General features: G+C 37.3%; 1 protein-coding gene across 2 annotated transcripts in view; it reads left to right on the forward strand.

The window, feature by feature from the left end:
- Positions 1-22,906, forward strand: part of hpse2 (heparanase 2) — a 123,134-nt gene that overhangs the window by 22,669 nt on the left and 77,559 nt on the right. For both annotated transcript variants that reach the window (XM_039657146.2, XM_089117206.1), the window contains exon 4: positions 16,655-16,828. In XM_039657146.2, the coding sequence (XP_039513080.1) occupies positions 16,655-16,828 (174 nt within the window). The remainder of the gene's footprint in view (positions 1-16,654; positions 16,829-22,906) is intronic.

The raw sequence follows: 22,906 nt of genomic DNA on the forward strand, positions 1-22,906 counted from the left end.
TGAAGTTAATTAGGATGGATTGGATCCCTGCCAACACTGTCTCCACTGAGGTTTGTGCAGTAAGCTGGGCTCCTGAGGAATTATTATGAGCTGGATGAGGAAGATATCGCTGGTCTTCAGTCACTGCTTGTCTGCCATTTCCCAACTCCTCAAAATCATCCCTTGGCTCCACCCTGGACTCTTATCCCTCAGGATCTGTGACCAGAGCAAGGAGCCCAAACTCCATCAGGTGACTGAAATGGAGCAAGGGTTGCAAAGCTGAATTTTCAACATCATTACTCCAGTCTTCAGTGTCACATGATCCTTCAGAATTCATTCTAGTATGCTGATTTGCTGATTTATTGATTTAAAGATAAAGATGTTTTGTAGTGAATATATTTTAGTATTTTTTGTTCTGAAATATAATAAAAAAAACATTTTAATTTTTGTACATTCTACCAAACCAAGTAGATTCCAAACTGAGATTCCTGCTTTTTGTATTTTATTTTTTAAATCGAGATCATGATTCTGAATAGACAACTAAACAAAATAAGTAATTTGCTAGAGGTTCATTTCACCTTTTTTGGCACTGAAGTTTTGATTGAAATATCTTGAAAGACGGCATATTTATCACAAAGAGCGTTTTTTTTTTTTCCCCAGAGTGATGTTGTGTGTTAGACCAGAGTGCTGTTTCGCATTATTTGCCATCTTGGGAATTTTGCGTAGTACGTTACGTTCTCCTTCACGCTTCATTTCTCGGTTCAGCTCCGTCTGCTCGTCTTCTTTAGCCTCAGATGGTTTTATTTGGAGAGGACCATTCAGGCTAACCCCCCTTCAAATCTGTCCACTTCACATTATTACAAGCACTTACTTTCCCAGACGATGATTTACTGCTAAAAGACGATTCATGAAACATCCTGTCACCTAGAGCTGAAAAACACAAGCAAACATGTCACAGAGGTTCCTTTTGTGTGAGTTTGGCTTGCGTGTAGCCTAAATGAAACCGTTCCTGTAGCTCCGACAGAGCTGAAAGACGAAAGCTGGTGTGTATTTTGCGATCTGTACGTTTTCTGTGAAGGATGGGCCGCACTGATTCTGTTGTCTGAGGAAGGAAATCCTTTGAAGAGCAGCTGTAAAACAGCTCAAGGGCTTTTCAGTGCCTCACCCTTCTTATCTGTGCTGTCTCTTTAAAGAGATCATGGCACAATTATGGCATTAGTAGATAATTAAGATCATTTTGGCAGGTATGTGAAAGGAGCTGCTCAGCTGCTCATAATGAAATGAGTGGCCTGTGGAAATGTGTTCGTGGAAACACGATTGGCCAGATAAATATATTGTGCTGCACCTGTGAACTAGATTAATGATATAATAAACTATTTTTTTTTTCTTTTGGTGTGATAGTATTAGAGTTGCTACTGTATAAACTACCATATTTGGTTAAGCTGCATTTGAAGCTACACACTTAGAATTCATTTTATCCATTTGGCAGACGATAAACCAAATAAACTTATTTTGTTGTTGTTGTTGCCTGGGAATCAAACCCATGGCTTTGGTGTTGTTTCTGGTGCCATTCTAAGATGCAATAACTTTATTATTTATGCTTTCCAGCCATAAACATTTCGCAGGTAGGCTAATTAGTTTAAGAAAGGATTGTTCATTATAATTATTATACATATGTTAATGAAATAGTCACTCATGACCATGCTTTAGTAATTCTACCATGGTTAATATACAAAGCAAGGGGTTAGATGTGAAAAAAAAATAAAAATTTTAACCCCCTCATTCTGATCCATTCTGAAATTATAGATTTTTAAGGGGTGGCTCCTTTAAGGCCTGTCAGTAAACAGCCACTGTTATGAGTGGCTAACTTCATTGCATAGGAAACAGTATCAGCACCCACTCGCTATTGCATTTGGTTAAGTGTTTTGAAAATATTATCCATATAAAACTGTAATTTACAGATGAATCATTTACTCACGGTTTGTGAAGCAGCTGCTGCTTCATCTGTCAACAAATGTATTTTTGCCAACCCTCCATCACACCATTTACAAGTCAAATTCTCTGAACAAACATATAATCCTCTGACGTGATCCATGACGCCATTAAAAAAAAAAATACACCATCCACTTGTTCTTGAAGCTGATATCCTTCTGAGGTTTCTATAGATGAGCTGTTTGAACTGGACACGTCAAAGTGAATGTTCTTCACTCTTCCATGTATCCTGTTGTCGATAGACTCAAGTGTGTGTATAAGTCAAAAACTGTATGCGCATATGGATACTGTATCCAGTGTAGACAGCATTAGCCATTATAATGGGTTCTATTTGCTTTTCACATGACATGACGCTCACATTCATTGTAGGCAAGTTTCAGCCGCTAAGTGACTGAACGCCATTAGGCGGGGCCTATGATGTAACTATCTATCTATCTATGTCTTGCTCTGAAGGCAATCATATGCAAAATATTTGCCTGTTTGACATCACAGGTCACACAATGACCAAACAAGACTTTTTGGAGTTTGATTAAACAAATGTTTGTATTTAATGAGGAGGACATTTTTTAAATTTGAGGACGTACAAAGACCTCTTATGTCAAAAGATTCAGATTTGTCATGATTTGATTCTGTCGAAAAAAAAAAAAAACGTGATTCAGTTTTTATCAGCAAAAGTAGTTGTTATAATTGTTCCCAGTGGATTCTTATTGCTCACCTCATCATTTTCACACAGATTAAAGGGTTAGTTTACTCTCCTCATGTGCTCTTCCTTTCGGTGCACCTTTTGTTATCTTCCCGGTCAAAAGTGACCGGACACCTAAAATGAAACTTCCTCCATTCCAGTAAAACCAATGCAATTTATTTTCGTTCTATAATATTTTTTTCCTTTTAATTTTGTATTTTGAGAGAATTTAATGTTACTACTTATTAATATTTATGCAATATGTATGGTCCATTTTTGCCATTGAAAATAATACAAACACATTTTATTTCAATTTTTTTTTAAATAATTGCAGTATTTCAGATTAATATATACACTCTAAAAAATGCTGGGTTGTTTTAACCCAATTTTGGGTCAAATATGGACAAACCCAAAATGCTGGGTTAAAAATGTAATGTAAAAATTTAACCCAACGGCTGGGTTAGTCCATATTTGACCCAAAGTTGGGTTAAAACAACCCAGCATTTTTTAGAGTGTAGACTAGGCCTTTTAAACCCATTTCTCTATAATCTATAATTAAGAACTAGGTTATGAATTATGAATTATGTTTCACTATTGAGGTTTTAGAGTTTCACCCCTTCATTGTCGAGCACTTTTTTTTTGCATTGTGGCTGATTTATGTGTTTTGTCAATTTCCCATTAATTTCCTATGGTCGGTCATTTTTGACCGAAGAGCGAAAGTATGACAAGGTTTTGTACGACCACTTAGCCTGCTCGACTCATGGCTTAAATTGTATTGTGTGTGCACATACCTAATGCCATAAAAGTCACCATGTTTTGTAACATTCTGATGAAGCTGTGATTTGTTTGGTTTTTGTTTTTTCGGTCAGAAATGAGCGAAGACCACCTGCGGCAGTGGGTACTATTGTTATTTTGTTATAACATTTACATTTTATTGACTAAAAATGCGTTAGAACACGTTCATCTCAAAGGCGAGTTCGTTCAGAATCAGCTACCTATAGCAGGTTGGCTGACTCAACTTCCTTCTCATATAGTCCCATAGCGTCACAGTACATTTCCCTGTTGAAGCCTAGCGTCCATTGACTTCAATGGGGCTGCTTTGAGCAGTTTTTTCAGTGCTTCAAAAACTAGATGATCATTGGATAAATATACTGCAAAAAATTCACCTGGGGTGAATGGGGGAGTGGGCAGAGTGGACTCCGGGGCTCTGCGTGATGATTGGTGGGTCTGTCGAAAGACTGCATCTCCTTTTGATTGACAGCGATTTTGTACATTAAAAAAAGTCACTGACGCTGAAGCTATTCGAGCACAGTCCCATCGCAGATTTTGCAAGTGTATTCGAAAGACAAACTGCTGCAACCTATTTCTTGGTATTTGCTTTGCGAAATTGCTAGCCAATTTTTCTCATACATTTCACACAATTATACAATACGTTCTTTGTTTCAGTTTAACCTAATTTCCACATTTCCCCCTGCTGGCCATTGAGAGGACACAGGTCAAGTCACTGGAAAAGACGCCTAGTTGGTACGACAGGATCACAGAGCATTTTCTTTAAAGGTCCCCTGACATGGGGTTATTTTACTATTTTGTAATGTTTCCTGGGTTGCCCATATAATTTTAGTATTTTTTTTTAGATCAAAAATAGTAAGAATTAGAAATAAAGGCATTTTTCCTAGCCTGATTTTAGCCTCCCATTTGAAGGGGTGTGTCTGCTGTGGGATTCAGTGTAACCACCCACTGCTGTGATTGGCTAACATGCTTGCATATGAAATAGCTACATATTACATGTTAAACTCTCTCGAATACTTTTGCTACAGCTATTATACGTTTTTACCATTACAGCTATCGACATTAACAAATCGTGAGAAGTAATTAAAATATTTAGATCTATTCCCCATCACATAAAATGTTGCCGTGATGACCATTAAGCGAAGAAGATGACAGTCTGTTAATCGCGAGAATGAAGATCTTATCATTGCAATGCAGTTTCTGCGTTCTCTCTAATGCTTTCACCAATGCAAACACAATGATGAACATACAGCAAGAGCTTCGTTGTGCAGTGTAACGTGCGTCATTGATGTCATAACGAGTTTTTCAGATAAACTCTCACTGTGTAAAGATTGCTCTTTGATCGCTTTCTGTATATAATTTGTTCACAATTTAAAATGATCCTACTAAAAGAAACGATGTGAAGTTGATATTTTAGTCACTGGCTTGACTTACTGATGCATAAACAATATTGAACGATTTTGAGAGAACAATTAGGCTACACATCAGAAATTGTCTCTTGGTAGCTCGATGGATTTATTTTCAGACGTTCATCAAGGCCAGCTCTGTATTGGCCCAAGTTGAGGAAATGTTGTCGGTGAAATGTTTGGACCATACAAAACTTTGCGAAGTTGTGTCGGCGCATTTCCAGAGAAAATAAAATTAACCCATTGTTTCTTCAGAGACTTGGATGAAGGAACTAAAAAATACTTTTGCGTTCATTTGTACATCCGAACACTGAGCAACTGCCGTGCTTCGCTCGTTTGCAAGCCATGATATCTCTCGAGGAAAAACTCAAATCGCGCCTGTGCGTTCGTAATTCCTAGCTCATTTTCTCATGGGCGAGCCAAATTCTCTTCTGGGCAGGCAAAGCAGAGAAAGGGGAGGTTACCTTTCCTCTGTATGACATCATACGGAGGAGATTCAAGATCAGCGCATCTGAGCTTTCATTTTCTCAAAGGCAGAGAAAGCTCGGTATACACCGATTGAAATGTCTAGCCAATGGGGGACCATATACAGGCTAGGGGGACTGATATTAATGTTAAAAAAACATTTCACTCAGAAAGTGAAAATTTCATGTCAGGGGACCTTTAATGGACGTAGGGCAGAATTTCCATATAAATAAATGGTACATTTTTTATGATGTATGCTAATAATTTGCTTCCACTCTTTGAAAGACCAGCAGCAGCCACCACTGACCTGCGAGTAATGTTAGACAAATCTTCATATGTCTCTGTACTTATTGTGTCTCTCTGACATCTCAAACTACTGCAAATTTCTTCAAACCTTTCAGCTGATGACATATTAGGAATGCTGGTAGATGGCGAACAATCTGTCTTTGTTGAAAATCTGTTGTGTATTACGCTGAATATAAGTCATGTCAGGATGACAAACGCTACCAAAAGTTTGGGATCAGTAGTTTTATTGCACCTTTTGTTTCCAATAGGATGCATTCACTTGATTAAAAGCGATAGTAAAGGCATCATTTATATCGTTACAAATATTTATATTTCAAATAAATACTATTCATCAAAGAATGTTGGGAAAAAAATGCAGCACAACTTTTTTTTTAACACAATGATAATAATAAGAAATGATTTCTGAAGGAGCTTAGCATCACAGGAACAAAATACATTTTAAAATATATTAAAATAGAAAACAGTTATGTTAACTTATAATAATATTTCATAATGTTTCCGTTTTTGATCAAATAAATGCAACTCAAGCGTAAAGACTTTTTATTGTAAGATAATTCCAAAATATTACTGTTTTTTACTGTATTTAAAAAAAATGCAGCTTTGATGAGCATGATGTACTTTTTTCAATAATACTCAGAGCCAAGCTAATATATATAAGACTTTCAAGTTCATAAGTACAAACGTTCAAGCAGGATGTGAAGGCAGTAGAAGTATTTGACATCAGAGAAGAAACTCATTGTGAAAGATTCAAATTGGAAGACAAGATATTTACATTTTTTCTTATCGCAGGTCTGATTTCACATCACAATAATGCATTTCAGCAGGAATACTTGAAGGACATGTTTAAAAACTCTCGGTTCACTCTCTTGGTCAACTTTGCCCCCACAAGTGGTTTTGGTTTGAATTTGGATCTTATATAAGACATTTTAAAGCGGTTGATGTAATTTGGCACACACGCTCGTCTTTGAATTCATCAAATGCAGCTCCAATCAGTCCTGCGCCCAGGACTGTTGACACTAGCGGCAAATCAAAGTCCAGCGCGGCAGTCCTGCGCTGCCCGAACCATGTGCTGGTGCATGAGGCAGCCTCACGGCGAAGATTAATTAGTGTACACAAACGTGTGTGGATGTTTATACACCAGAGTGTGTTCTGAGATGTTAACATATCAGTCAGCTCATGCTCTCCTTCACTGCCAACCACATGGCCAGACACACGCACACACACACACACACGCACAGACATGTATATCCTCACGCATGTACGTATGTGTACGCTCGCAAACAGAGCCGCACGGAATAACGCGGCCTTCTGCGCGCAAGTGATAACAACCAACCACCCGAAAATAAAGACGTAAAGCGCGCAGACGAAAGCACACGCAGTCCAAGCTAGCCATACTGAATTATAAACAGGTGTCTTCATAGTTTGCATTCTTCCCAAACACAAAAGTGGTTTGACCTGAGCGGTTTCGAGTGTGTATCGAGCCCTATCAAACCAGAGTCCCTGTGTAATTTCTGTATTTATAAACACGAGTGCACTTGGGTTTGTGTGACACATACCTTGTAGACTACCACAGGCATAGCTGGAATATTGAAACCATATTTTCACCCTTTTTCCTGGCACTTATTTCTGAAGGGAAGCCTGTCGTACATCACGGGAACGCTTTGACGGGGGTCTCTGAAATGATCCCTCCTAAAACTGATGTGCGGCGGGATTGAGTTTTGCTCTAAGTGCTGGAATAACAGCAAGCTTGTGGGGTTGAAAAATGGAATGGAAAGCGAGTTCAGAAGCCATTCATTACAATTCAACAGGATATTACTTGTTGTTTAACGTTTTAGTCGCTTAGAAGGTCGCTCTTGTAATGGTTTAAAACCACTCGAACTATTGCACGTCAGGATGAAATGAGTGTTGATGAATGGTCAGGGATGGTCTCCGTCCTCTTCAGAAACAGAGGATTTGTCCGGCATCCGTAGTCATTAGTCATAATTAGACCTGGTTATTTTTCCACTGCAATTGAACGATTAAACTTGAAATTGCTTTAAAGAGAGCTGGGAATTGAAATTGGCGAAATAATAGCATTAACTTCCAATGACTGGAAAGCTTTCTCACACAGTTTAGCAAGAAATACCTCGTGAAACTAATCGTTTACATTTTTTTTTCATTAAAAAAAAATGTGTTGCCATAATGCTAGCATATTTTGTGTGGCTGCCAGGCTGTTGTAACACAATATAACACACTCACTTGTCGCCACCTATACTGACGTAACAATGTAATGTAAGTATAACTTCATGAACCGGTGAACTAATCTGAACACATTTTTGGGGTAAACGGATTCAAGGTTCTGTTCATTTGAATTCAGTCGGTTGAATGTAAATGAACAGATTCAAAAGTGATTGATCAATTTGAGTTCCTGCACTTTTTTTTTTAACGTATACATAAGGTTAAACACTTTATGTTAGTTTAGTTTTCCAATTCTCACTACTAATTGGTTACTTATTATCATGCATACACTATAAAATATATGATTAATACATTATCATCATGACAACATATGTTTTTGCATTGCTTTAACTCATCAAAATAAGATAAGCAATTATTTGATATACAAGATACAACTCTTTTTGAGAAGTTTAAATGACTTAAACATCCACGTTGATTGTACTTAAAAAGTTAAAGCAGAAACGTTTTTTTTTTTTTATATACAGTGATGTTATTGGCTGTTTATTAGTACTTCTAAAACACATGTTAATGCCTTATTCTGCATGACCATATTCTATATCCATAATACCCAATACCTAATTCCTACTCTAATCTAAAGTATCGCCCATTTTTAATGCCAGCAAAGTATGGCTTTCATTTAAAATTGTATAATTATAATATTGTATTATTAGGGCTTTTGTTAAAACTGTACCAAAGTTTTAACAAAAACATTTTTTTTTGGACAATATAATCACTAAATGAATCTTTTAGTTCAGTTGTGCCATCATTTGAATGGTCAAATCAAAATCAGCTTTGCTAAATTAGTTTGTATCGCTCTTTTAGGAACATCACACTTAAAAACAGCTTCATCATTTGCACTGAAGTGTTCAGTAGTGTTAAGTGTACATTTCCTTTGTTTAGGTGTAACTTGAGCCCACATGACTTCTCCACTGTCCTTTTGATATGAGCGCTGAAGAATGCATCCCATGTAATTAATGTAATTGCATCCCATGTAATGGGATTCTGTGAGGGGCTTGCGTGCAATTAGAATTGATTACATGGTGAGGAATGCGAACAGTATGTACATGTGGCGTATGATTATAAAAGTAATCTGGCCTTTTTTTAAATCCATTTTAAGAAATAAATCATTTTTTAATATATGTCACATAGTTTGGCTTTAATCATACAGAGGAGTCCAAGCGTCTTTATATTCAAAATATAATTTCAATTAGAAAAATTCAAAACGGATCTCTCGGTATAGCTTTTACACACTTCTGGAAAAAAAAATGCAGTTTACTTCTCTTGTTCTGTCTTTTTGAAAACAATGTAGTCTATTGTATAAGAGCCCATAGACATGGATTTAGAGACGTTTTCTTGGTATTAAAGTGCTTTGATCTTTTCTTTTTCTTTTTTGGGGAATTTGGTTGTACATGTCCTGATAGTTGCTGTAGGTAATCACGTGTCATAAATGGAAATAAGCTGGCTCAGAAATGAGCCGTAGCGCTCTGGTGCAGTTCAGCTTGTTATGGGAGTCTTATGTCTGTGATCAGATAGCTACCCTGACAAAATCCAGACCCCTTTCTGTTTCCATTACATTGGGAGAGGGGGGATCCGGCACTTTAGTTCTACTCATTGGGTTCAGTGTTTGCTGAACTTGCTACAAAAGTTCAGACAGTCGACTCCAAAAGTTCAAAAGCAGCAATTTTTTAAAAAGTACATCTGTGCGTTCATACAGTACTCATAGTTGTTGCGCTATCTAAGAATTAGAATTAGAATTGTTATTGAAGAGCGTATTGGCGCCTGTTGCATACTGCACATGAAAGCAGTTTACACTCTAAAAAATGCTGGGTTGTTTCAACCCAAATTTGGGTGAAATATGGACAAACCCAAATGTTGGGTTTTACAGTTGAAATTTACAGTTGAAAATGAAAGTTGAAGTTGAAAATAAATTTTTAACCCAACATTTGGGTTTGTCCATATTTTACCCAAATTTGGGTTCAAACAACCCAGCATTGTTTAGAGTGATGTGGTGCATATTGGCCATTTTAACAAACTCCAGTATTCACACAGTGCTGTGTAGAAGAGGTGCACAGGGTAGGTGTGAATTTATTTTTTTATTTATTTTTTATTTTTTGCTGACGAAGTGCACTAGTCACTAACTTAGGCTACGTTCACACTGCAGGCTGAAACGACCTAATTCCGATTTTTTTTTTGGCCCCTATGCGACCTGTATCTGATTTTTTCATGACAGTCTGAACGACACAGATCCGATCTTTTCAAATGCGACCCAGGCCACTTGGGTATGTGGTCCAAATCCGATATGTATCCGATCTTTTGAAATGCGACTTCAATCTGAACGGCCAGGTCACATATATCCGACCCGCACGTCATTGCACGCACCTGTAGCTAGCCAATACACGCTAACTCCAACGCGTTTCTGCACTGTTATGGGCCGCTGCAGACGTGTCTCTTCCCCAGTGTTGTGCCTGACCGCGTTCAATGAACGATAGTGCATGAACGCGTTCATATTTTGGGCGAACGTGACAGTTCACGTTCGCCCAAAATGAACGTACTGTATTACTGCCTGATGAACATTACTGTGAACACGTTCATTCTGGTGTCTGTGTACGTGCGCTCTCTGTCAGTTTAACTTCGTACAGTAGGGTGCCAGATTTCTATAGAGCCTTCCAGGTGAAAACCTGGCTAAAACACATGTAAACATGCCTTAAAATGTAGCGAAAAAACACCCAATCTGGCAACACCAGCCACCAGTGTCGCACTGTGGCCACAAAGGTGGTGACAAAGCATGGAGCGCCGCCGCCGAGGACGCGCACTATCAATTAAATGGGTTTTACGACGAGGTCGGTGAGGATCGGAAAAATCTTACATTTATGTGCAAAGTTTGCCTGTCGATAAAATAATTGTTGTCTGTGTTTGTATATGGGCTGTGGCAATAATAATAATAAAGCAAAAGCTCGCAACATATGGAAAAAAAGAACTATTCCGCAAACAACAAGTGACGTTGTTCACCGTTGATTACTCTTCTGCGCATTCGGGTCACTTCTGGGTCATTTCACGTTTACACAGGAGATCACAAAAGGTCGCATTTAATTGGAAATTTGAACGGCCTTGCAAAAAAATTGAATTTTTTTTAAAAATCGGAATTGAGCATTAAGCCCTGCAGTGTGAACGTAGCCATAGATTGCATTAACCCTCTGAGGTCTAGGGTGTTTTTGGGGCCCTTGAGATGTTTTGAGGGTTTCCCCCGACATATGTGCTTTTTTCAGTTGCTTGTAAACTTATTAATGGCACAGGTGGAATTACACTCTATTTAGCAGAAACAGGGCTACCATAATATGTGAGCAACATGTATGTACATGTTTGTATTTTTGAGAGAATATTGTTTATGTGTGGTTATCGAAAAAAAATAAAAATGAAAGTTTCTGAAATAGGGCCACGAAACGCATACTAAATATGTGTCCACAAGACTTTTGACTAATGGGTGTTGTGGCCTAGAGTTTTTTCTTCACAATGATCTGAAAATCATTGAAAATCATTGTAATCATTCACATAAAACTGTGAATTGGGTTATATTGTGAAAAACATTTTTTGTTTGCCAAGGCAATATGCGAATGGGCGTGAACAGCCCAGCCCTCATCATGTATAATTAGGTGATTCTCACCTAAGAGGGACAAAGACCCTCATAATAATGAGCGGGTGTCATTCAGTTGTCACACAAGAAAAATTCATTCAGGTGTCACACAAGAAAAAAATTGATATATATATATATATATATATATATATATATATATATATATATACCTCTGGATGATTCACAACTAATATCAGAGCAAATTGCATGATAAATTGAGTTATTGCCTCCTAAAGAAAGAATTGATTCTTAACTACCGGAAATGAGTTGTCAAAAATTCAAGTCTGACTTCCCGTTGGCTGTTACACACCTAAGTAACAATGTAATAAAGTTGCATAATGCCTATGGACTCAGTGGGTGTCCACAAACAACTTCTACAACTTCTGCCCACGTTTGGTTTGTGCTGTCGACAGAAGCCAAAGCAAATTTTGCACTTCTAATGAATGAGAACAGGCTCTAATTGATAAGGTAAGACGGCATTGTTACTGTTCATATCACTGTGTATCAAGTGCTGAGGAAGCACTGTAAGCAGTAGACCAATCACAGCAGACTTGGCTGAATGTTTGACCAATCAGAGCATAATCTCGCAGAAAGGATGGGTTAAGAGAGACTGAATCTTCAAACAAACCATTTTCAGACTGTTTGAGAAATTAGGTGATGTGCAATGTATATTATGAGAAAATTAAAGTATTTTTTGACCTTGGATGGATGTAAACCTATTGTAGGAGCCCTCTAAAACACAGGGATGCAAACAGCGCACTTTTCGGCACCTCCCCCTTTTTTCAGTTTAGGTGACCAAATTATCAGTTTGGGTGACTTGTGTGAATCGTGCAAATCCGAAGAGAATTTTGTGGGGTGTCTGATTATACGTAATGTCACCAACAATAATTCTGGATTGCCTCCACCAAAGTCCAACAAGTAAATAGAAATAAGCAAATCAGAACACTGCGTTCCAAAACAGCAGTATGCGCGCAAGGCAAGCGTGAACCACTAGTGTTTCTTCCACTATACCGTGGCCTGATTGGAGGTAGCTTGTCGAGGGGCCACGCGGTGCGCGCGAGGATGGCATCGTGCGCGCTCACTGTGCAGAAGCGCGCCCGTGAGTGGATGGCATTTTGTGCATGTATACTGTTTTTTTTCCCTCGTATCCTGTGCGTGAGTTTTGAGACTTAAGTTCGCTATTTCAAATGTATGCACGTGGCAAGTCAACTTTTCAGAATGCCGCAAGCGCATCGCATTTCATGTGACAAGAACCAACCCCCATTGAAAGCTCAGTAAACATTAAGGATTGGGGTGTGCCCACTGCCCAAACACTACCGGTGTTTTTCTCTTCTCCATAAAGGAATCTTGTAGCAGACCTACAGCAAGCGTTTTTTGGTAGTGAATATCTATTAGCTACTAAAACTTCTTTGTCGTTGTGTTATGTAGAGTGCACTGCATGGATTCTAAGCAACAACAGATGCCACGGGGAAATCAGACCAAATTTAACAATTAATTTCAATGATAAGCTAATGTGCATTAATGTATATGTTAAGTTTTTTTTTTTTGACTCATTCTTTTTATAAAAGTGATTTAAAGGCTGAAATATAGGAGTTTTTTCTTTTTATAACACCTTTTTTGTGGAAAAAAATGATTTAAAGGCTGAAATATAGGAGGTTTTTCTTTTTATAACACTTTTTTTTGTGAAAAAACGATTTTAAGTCTGAAATATGTGAGGTTTGTCTTTTTATAACACCTTTTTTGTGAAAAAAATGATTTAAAGGCTGAAATATAGGAGGTTTTTCTTTTTATAACACCCTTTTTTTATGAAAAAAATGATTTTAAGTCTGATATATGTGACGTTTGTCTTTTTATAACACCTTTTTTTTTTTTTTTTTTTTTTTTTTTTTTTTGAAAAATGATTTAAAGGCTGAAACTAATTTACTATATGTGCCTTGGGTTGGGCCAGGGGTGGCAGGGGTTGGTGGCAATGTAAGTTTCTGGATATTTTCCGCGGGCCGAAGGCTTCGATTACCTCTCTCTTTTTTGACCATACATGTGTTTGCATCCCTGAAAACAAAATTATGAACCTTTATTATAGCAAAATAGGGACATTTTAATGAATCACATTTGAATTATTTGTAAATAAGTGTGCACATGCTCATTCAAAGTTTTCCTCCATTTAATTACAACTGTGTGAAACAGGTTAACATATTGTGCATTTTAAGATCCAATTCTAATTCAAAACCTGTCTTTCAGATGTGGTCTTGGGTTTGGTGTGAGTAAAATCATAAAAAAAAAAAAAAATCATAAAAAAAAAACATTTACTGATGAGCTGATAACCTGTGAGAGAAATTTCAACATTGTCCAAAGTCAACAACATTATTTTCCAGTCCTTCCAAGGAGGCTTTCTTTTGGCTTTTGATATTTATCATTGTTTCATTTTACCACTGATAAGAAGAAAAACAGAGAGGATGCCCGAGCCAGAGAAAGTGAGGGATAAAGAAAGAGCAAAAGAGCTGATGTCTCTGGAAATACTTGAGTTCTGTGTTGTTCTTCGTCCGCCGAGAGCTCTAGGGAGTGTCTGACTCAGGACGCTGCTTACACACTAATTACCTTATTACTGTAGCTGAGCAATGTGGAACTGATCAAACTAGCAGCTTTTAGGAAAACTAGCTGTTCTATCAATGAGATTTACTCCTTACAGAAAAAAAAAAATCCAAACTACTGCACAGCAGTAACTGTGTGAGAACTGTAACATGATCTATCCATCTGTCTGTCTGTCTATCTATCGTTCTATCGATTGATCTATCCTTCTAACGGTCGGTCTATCTATCTTTTGATTCTTCTATCTGTTATTCTATTGCTGTTTGTCTATTTATCTGTATCGTTCTAACCAGGGATGGAAATGAACTTTTTTTGGTTCTAACTATTCATCGTTCTATCTATTTAATTTACCTTATTTGTTTCTTGTATACATGACATGTACAGTATGTTGTGCCTACATTCTTGCTCATGTGATATTGCTTAAAAATATTATAAAAATTTCCCAAACTTGGCATGCTTTTACAAAGTAGATTCAGCATGGTTCCTATGCTGTTTCTCTACCTGATCGAGAGTGCAGCGAGGAGGGAAATTGTGGGTTACCTGAGGAACAAAATCACATCTGGATCTGTTTCCTCCTCTGCCCTAACAGCAGTCCTGCATGTTTTCCATCCACCTGTCTTTGATGAGACTGCGTTTTAATAACCTTGCGGTTCTAAAGGCTGCACAACAAGCAGAACTCCCACAATACTCCATAGACATGGCAAGGTGGTCCAAGTAATACTGTGTGTGTCTACACTCTAAAAAAATGGTGCTAAATAGCACTAAAAGTGGTTCATTGGCTTGTAATCATAGGGGAAACTCGCATATCTTGTCATATGGTGCTATGTAGAACAATAAGAGGTGTCATAGAGCATGTTAACCACCCCAGAGAACCAATGAAGAACCAACCTGGGCTTAACAGGTTCTTTAAATGGTAGTGTTGCTATATAGCACCATGACCACTGCAAAGAACCCCTGAAGAACCTTTTTTTTTAAAGTGTATATAAATGCTTAGTATTGTATAAAGGCATTTTAATTCTAGTAAACAAGTCCACATAACTGCATTTGTTTGATGTCTGAAAGCCTGCTAAGCAAGAGTGATAAAATGTCTGTCATTGGTGTTTCACTGCATGTTTGAATTAAACATAATCTTGATCTCATTACGGTAATATTTTAACGGGTCTGTAATTGGAACACTTCCCTGCTGCTTTAAAGTGCTGATTTAAAAGACCGTTTTTAATAGTTTGGTACCCAGGGAAGCTGTGCGTTGGATCTTTTTACGAGACTTTTTACGTCCGCCCATGTGATTAGAATATTTACGTACAGGCTATTTAGGAAACAACACTTTGCCGTTAGTGGTGATGTTTCAAATTGTGATGAAAGCTATAAAGATAACTGCGCAATTAAACTGAAGTTTAGTAAGTCACGCCAGTTTCTTGCATTCCCATCCATGCCGACTGATTTTCTGCCTGTTGGTTGCGTTCTTGTGATTCTGTTTTGCTTCATCTACCCAAAAATGCTGATGAGAGGAACATTACTTCTGCCAATGTTGCAGTCAAAGAATTTTATAAATATAATCTCTGAACATATGTAATAGCAACAGGGTGTTTTTAATGCCAAGACTACCTCATGATGTTAGCTAGTTGTATCTATGTCCAGAAAGAATCTGCAGACCTTCTTTGCGTTTTCTGTAGGAAATCTATTTAATAAAAAGACAGAAAGTGTATGGGAACTTTGCAAATGATGGAACTTTGGAATTGTTCTAAGTCTTCTTTAAATAAACAGTTTATTCAACATTGAAATTAACTAAAGACATGGGTACTACCAACTTGAAATAATAATGGACTGATACTTAGCACAAAATCTCTCATCACTGACAAGATGGGGCTCCCTGTGCGTCTCTCTTGTTTCATCTGCTTCTTTTTAAACGCAGGAAATGAGGTCAAAGGGCACCGAAATATTTGTGCTTATTTTTGCCACTCTTGACAGATAGAATTTCCAAACAATAGCCAACGGCTGTATTTTAGCAAAATCAGAATTATCATGTCCGTCTGTCTGGCAGATTGAACATTTATTTATACACTTTTATACACTTTATTTGACGCATTTCTGTTTTTTATTTCCTTTAACCTGCATTTTGCAACTTGACATGAAATTTTATTCGACTTTTTAATTTTGTCATAAATAATTTTAGAGTAATGACACTGACAGAGCCTGTCAACCTCACATCTGACAACAGATACTGAAACAGTATAATGCTTTTTTTCTCAAGCACTCTTTAATTAAACTGTGTCAGTCTGACAGAAGAGTCAACAGCTTTTATGTATGTCTTTCAAAATGAAAGTGCACCCACATATATTAGTGTAAACACAAACTTTCATTTTGGATTAATCGCGATTAATCGCTTGAGAGCCCTAGTCTTGCATCAGTAAAACATTAAGAATTACGTTGTTTTTTTGTGTTTTTTTTTTTTTTTGACTTCACACTCCAAAACACACTCAAAATGGTCTTGATACCCAGTGGTTGAGAAACACTGCAATAGTCTAACTAAAATGTAAAATGGTTATGATAAAAAAAAAGTATCAAGTATCAATGTTACAGCTTTGTTTGGCTTTTTCCCAGCCAGGTCTTTAGACAAACTCTACAACTTTGCCGACTGCGCGGGACTGCACCTGATCTTTGGGCTGAATGCCTTGCACAGAAACCCTGACAACTCGTGGAACGCTTCCAGTGCTCTGAGCCTGCTCAAATACAGCGCCGGCAAAAAATACAACATCTCCTGGGAGCTCGGCAATGGTGAGTCCTCTCTGCTGTGACAACATTCGTGCTTTTACTAAAGAAAAAAAGAAAGCATCCATCTAGCAGTGTTTATTGCGGGAGTGTTTAACTAAAAGGTTGCAGGTTTGAACCTTGCAAGGTGGAATTCTTGAACAAGATGTTCACTTAAAGGAATAGTTCAATTCAAAAAGAAAACCCTCAAGGTGTTCCAAACCTTTCTTCTGCTGAACACAAAGGAATATATTTTGAAGAATGATATGGGCTACATTGACTAGATTATGACTTTTTTTTCTTACTATGGAAGTCAATGGGGACTGTCAACTGTGTGGTTACAGACAGATTATTTTTCTTTGTGTATAGCAGAAAAAAGAAATTCATACAGTTTTAAATCAATTTAAGGAACAATAATTTAAAAATTGTCATCAACTTAAGTAAATGATGACAGATTTTTCATTTTAAAGCAAACAATTCCTTTAAAGTCCCCCTGTGGTGAAAATCAAGTTTTTAATGTTGTTTATGTGTTTATGTTGTATTTTAAATATGCTTTAAGGCAAACCATGTGCAAATGCATCAGTCAACATCATTGCTGAGTATTTTCTGCTTAAAATTGCAGTCTCACAAATGTGGTTTAGAACTGCCCCGATAACCGTTACAACGTGAACAGTGTCAGCTGGTTGGTAGAAAATTATAAAATGGGTGACATTTATACATTGCTGCCACAGTAATTTACCATGAGAAGCATTTTGCCTAGATAATTACAGTATATTCTGGAAACATTAAACAAGTTAGGATTAATAAGAACACTGTAAAAAAAAAATATTGTTTGTTAACTTAAAAACTGAAGTAACCTTGTTGCCTTAAAATTTTGTTCAATGGAAAAAATAGTTAATACAATGAAGGAGATTGATTTAATCACCAGAAACTCAAAATAGTATGTTATCTGAACCATAAAAAATATTTAAGTTGATTTGACAAAAGAAAAAATATTGTGATTACAAATCATGAATATATTTTTTTAAAGTGAAGAATTAAATGTGAATTGAATTTACTAAAACCAGCTAAATAAAAACAAGTGAGACATCATTCGTCCTTGCTCTTGGTCTCTTTCTGTCCTTAGTCTCTCTCAAAGTTATCGCTTCATAAAAAGTCAACAAGCATCTTCTCGTTTTCCACTGTCTTCTCATTGACCCACATCCACTTGAGACACTTGAAGTGCTTGATGTACAACAGCATAAAGGCAGGAAAGATGTCTGCTGAATAAGTTGGGAATATTTTATAGAAGCTGTCTTTACTGATACAATATTTTGGACTCTGGACAATTCAAGAAGCTCTGATCATTATACTATACTTCATATAAAACTAATCCCATCTCAAAAGGGTTTATGTCAGGAGACAGATCACAAAGCAGAATCCAAAAGGACACCTGGTGACTTTGTAATCTGCTTTAAACACTCATTCATTATTTGTCCTGTTCCAGACATGCAGTAAATTGCCCTATTCATGATGCCCTTGTATCAAATGCCTCTCTATAAACATCAAAACAACATACACCTTACGAATAATTATGATCATATGATAATAATGGGTTCCTATCATAAAATGATATACAGTGTGTGTGTATGTATATATATATATATATATATATATATATATATATATACAGTATATATATACACAAGTTTCCTACGCCCCATGAGGCCTTGCGTCAAAGGTGGGCGCGACTTCCGGTTCGAAGTAAACAAAGCGCGACTTGACATGCTTGACACTCATTCATTCAACAGTTGACAGTCATTCAAGTTATAGCGATCCAAACTAGCTAACGATGTGGGAACACAACCTCAACGAAATTCAAAAGGGTGAAATAACAGTACCTTTACCCTCCGCAGTAGTTGATTGGCAGTAATTTAATAACATTATTAATAATCAACGCATTCTCACCCCAAGGTGTCACCTTTGACCATGCTTCAATATTTGACGTTTTAGGCGCCCTTTAGCGTCACTTACATGACGCGATCCTACAGCGTCATCTAATTGACGCTAAAGGAAAGCGTCTGTTAGAGGACGCGGTTAGGTTTAGGTGTGGGGTGGGGGTAGGGTACACGCGATCCTAGGGCGTCATCTTACTGACGCTAAAGGGCGCCTAAAGCGTCAGATATTGAAGCATGTCCAAATGCTTCCCAAGGCGTCAGTTAAGTGACGCCTTGGGGGTGAGAATGGGCTGTAATAATCAATTCTCATCAAGGCATGGTGACAGACAGTTGTGCGAGCTGACAAACAATTAAAATAAAAAATACACACTTAGTCATTGTGCTTTGAAGTTTATTCAAAATTATGAATGAATGTGCTACTTGAATACATTAACTGGCACATTTGGTATTCTGTCAACACAGGCTTTGATCCTGAGTTTATCTGTAACATCAGTAGCAAACAGCCAATCACATGCTGAGAGAGTTTATAGAATATTAAGAATTTAAACAAATGTACAAAGGAAGATTCGTCGTCTTTTGGGAGGTGATGGAAACTACAGTGGTTGGCAGGATCACTCTGATTTCGTTTTCAGCTTATGTTCAAAACAATCACGTTTAAGCCACTGAATTAGTTTAGTCCGGTTATACGTACAACCGCGAACAGCACATGTTGTCCCTGAGCTCCCTAACAACATCTCTCATAAAGATTTGCGTCTTTAAATAGTAAAATAATTATCCGAAAAACAGCTAGCCTCTTCGCCAACTAACACACAAAGTACCATTGGAATGCTACTTCTGCCGTCTCACCGGAAGTTTCACCCATTTTATTTTTTACAGGAGCGCCCCTCGGAAACTTGTGGATATATATATATACATGTATATATACAGTATAGCTGTTATTGACAGCATATGTAGCTTTTAGTTGCAGAATTTTCCATACACTCTAAAAAATGGTTATTTCAACCCAAATTTGGGTCAAATATGGACAAACCCAAATCTTGTGTTAAAATGTATTTAAAACACTTACAGATGAAAGTGAAAGTTGGGTTAAAGGGCACCTATTATGGCATTTAAAATGTTCCTCAAAGTGTTCTGGGAGTCCCCAACAACAGTTTTACATGAATGCAATGACAAAAAAACACTTTTGTTGTTTTATAATATGCATTTATTTTCACCTGATTTGCTCACCGACTCCTAAATGATTCGTACAACGACTCGTTTTTCCAAACCACTCCTTTGCGTGACGCTAATCGGTGGTGATTGGTCAGATGACATACCCAGTCAGTTATTGTTTGTTAGCCCAACGCATAAACATATTGATAAAGCACTGCAGTACTACAAGACGCTCTATTCTTTATGACAACTCCAATGACATTGGAGACCTAGAAGCTGCGCTGAGCGTAACTTACACACACACACGTACGCACACGCACACACATACTTATTGCGCCTTCCCTGCTCGCGCCCCGACACTACAAAACCCATAAAAGCAACAATTATTAATAATACTTACAGGTTGTGATTCGGAGAAGGAAGCTAATCCATATACACTGGGTACTGAGACCTCCTTCAGGAACAACTGGCTTGCGAATCCACATTTGAATTCATTTGTTTTTGAATGATTCGTCATTAAAATCATGTGATCGGGCTATACTGTTGTGGTATCGTTGCAAATATGACAGGGCTGCCAACTCTCACGCATTGAGCGTGAGACTCACGCAATTGAGCCAATTCTCACGCACTCACGCCACACCCCCGATTTCGGCAGAGTCAGCAAAATACCTGAAAGATAAGTTTATCTATAAATCCACCAGTTGAGCCACTCGTGATCGACTAGTTTTGTCGAAAATTAGTTAAAATATCCTCTAATCTAGTCTAGAGCGATCATGCATACGAGACAGATGTTGAGCTCCTAACGGCGTGGACGCAAAACCAGGACTGGAGTCAAAGCCAATTCCTCTCTGCTCTCTAAGCGTTCTGTTATCACTCTGATTACATCCACTACGCGTTTTCCAGTCTCACTCACAGGAAAAACTGCTCTGTGTTCGCGTGAGCAAAGTGCACACGTTTCTCTAAAACACCCAGCACAAACAGAATGCCTATTCTTAAAGTCTTGTGCTGTTTTATGAAGACAAAAAGCAATATCATGGTTTCGTTTTTTAGTTCATTGGCAAAATACAACGCTAGAGACCTTCATGTTAGTTTATACATTTTACATCTCATATGTTCGGCAAATGGCGGATCCGAACTCGGGTCCGAGCGCATCAATAACGTTAGCTGTTTCATGAACTACATACTCTACGATCTATACGCCACTGTAGCTGTTCCATGACGGGCGTGTTTCTGTTATAAAGACAGGCACTAAAGTCGGCTTTAGTGCAGATATGGGCTATGCTCCATTTAGACCAAACTATTATGCTCCATTAAGACCTAAACCTATAAAAAAATACCAGAGGCCGCTTAAAGAATGTACATAAACCTTATATTGTCTTAATCGTTTGTTTAGTGGCTACATTTTTAAGGTGTCAAATGGTTACTAGCTGCCGGCGTGTAACCATTTGCTGAGATTGTCATAGAAGTCCGGAGGGAGCAGGACGCTCAAAGAGAGCAATCTGTCTGCTCATACAATGTAAAATTCATACACAAAATAATGAAATGAAGAGTTCAGATGCAAAAGCCTCTAAATGCCATTTGAAATTTTCTTCTTTAATGATGATTTTTTATCAAACTTGTATATTTAAGTTCAGTAATTTCACTTAAATAACAATTAATAGGTAATTATCATTGCCATTTAAGTGAAATCACTGAACTTAAATATACCAGTTTGATAAAAATCATCATTAAAGAAGAAAATTTCAAATGGCACTTAGAGGCTTTTGTATCTGAACTCTTCATATATTATCATAATTATTAATATCTGTCATGTAATACTGGAAAAGAGTCTGGATTATAGTTAAATCCTTCCATTTACCAAATTCTAATAAAGGCTTGTTGTTACTGGAACAGCCATTTGGATGTTTGTCTTTTTGTCTTCAACTGTAACAATAACCACGTCCGAAGAAAAGCTGTTGGGGATAACTTGCTAAATCAGATTTTGTGAAGCTGTTAATTCAAAAACAAACTCTTTCAAGCGAACTAGGAGGCCAAATGAAACAAAGGGAAATATTTTCAGCTGTGGGTGGATGTTTATCGACTGGATCTTGCCAGCGTGACACAAAGTTTTCAAAGTGATGCACTGGCACTGGGATAATTTATTTCATGACTGTGTTATTGTGCATTTTCTAAATGATAGGATCTGGATAATATTTTAATGGATAATAATAATGTCTCATATTTTCCACTGGCCTCGGCCTGGCCCTGTACTGTATTGACACAACAGCTCAGAACAGGATTTCTGTGTTTCTCTCCCTACACAAACACACACTCACACAGGCTGTGATGTTTATAAAATTCACCACTTGACTTCTGTAACATCCTCGCTGTGATTTCAAGTGTGTGCACCTCCCACAAGTGTTGCCTTGTTTAAATAGTTTACAAAGTGCTGACCACAATATAGGTCGTAATTCAAAGGCAGTTCGCATGTTCGCTTGCGATTGGGTCAGCTTGCAACAAAAGTCTTAAAGGGATAGTTCACACAAAAATGCATTATTTTTACTTGCCACAATTGTCAAGCTCCAAAATAAAAAACTAAAAACTAAAAATAAATAATAATTAAATGGGATACAGTACCGGTCAAAAATTTGGAAACATTACTATGTTTTGTGTTTTTGAAAGGAATCACAAAAAATACCGAAAAAAACAGTAATATTGTGAAATATTATTACTATTTAAAACAATGATTTTCTAATTTAATATAATTTAAAATATTTTTTTTGTTTGAATTTTCAGCATCATTACTCCAGTCTTCAGTGTCATAAAATCCTTCAGAAATCATTAAATATGCTGATTTATTATCAATGTTGGAAACAGTTGTGCTGCTTAATGGGGACATATCATGCTAAATCCACTTTTTAGTCCTTAAATGCATTTTGTTTGGAGTGACTATAAGTACAGAAAAGATGAAATTATTCTCTTCAGGGGCCTCATTTATAACCGTTGCGTACGCACAAAACAGGCCGAGGCGTACGCC

Source organism: Pimephales promelas, chromosome 11 (genome assembly GCF_988280905.1).
Source record: "Pimephales promelas chromosome 11, fPimPro1.hap1.1, whole genome shotgun sequence".
NCBI classification, from domain to species: Eukaryota; Metazoa; Chordata; class Actinopteri; order Cypriniformes; family Leuciscidae; genus Pimephales; species Pimephales promelas.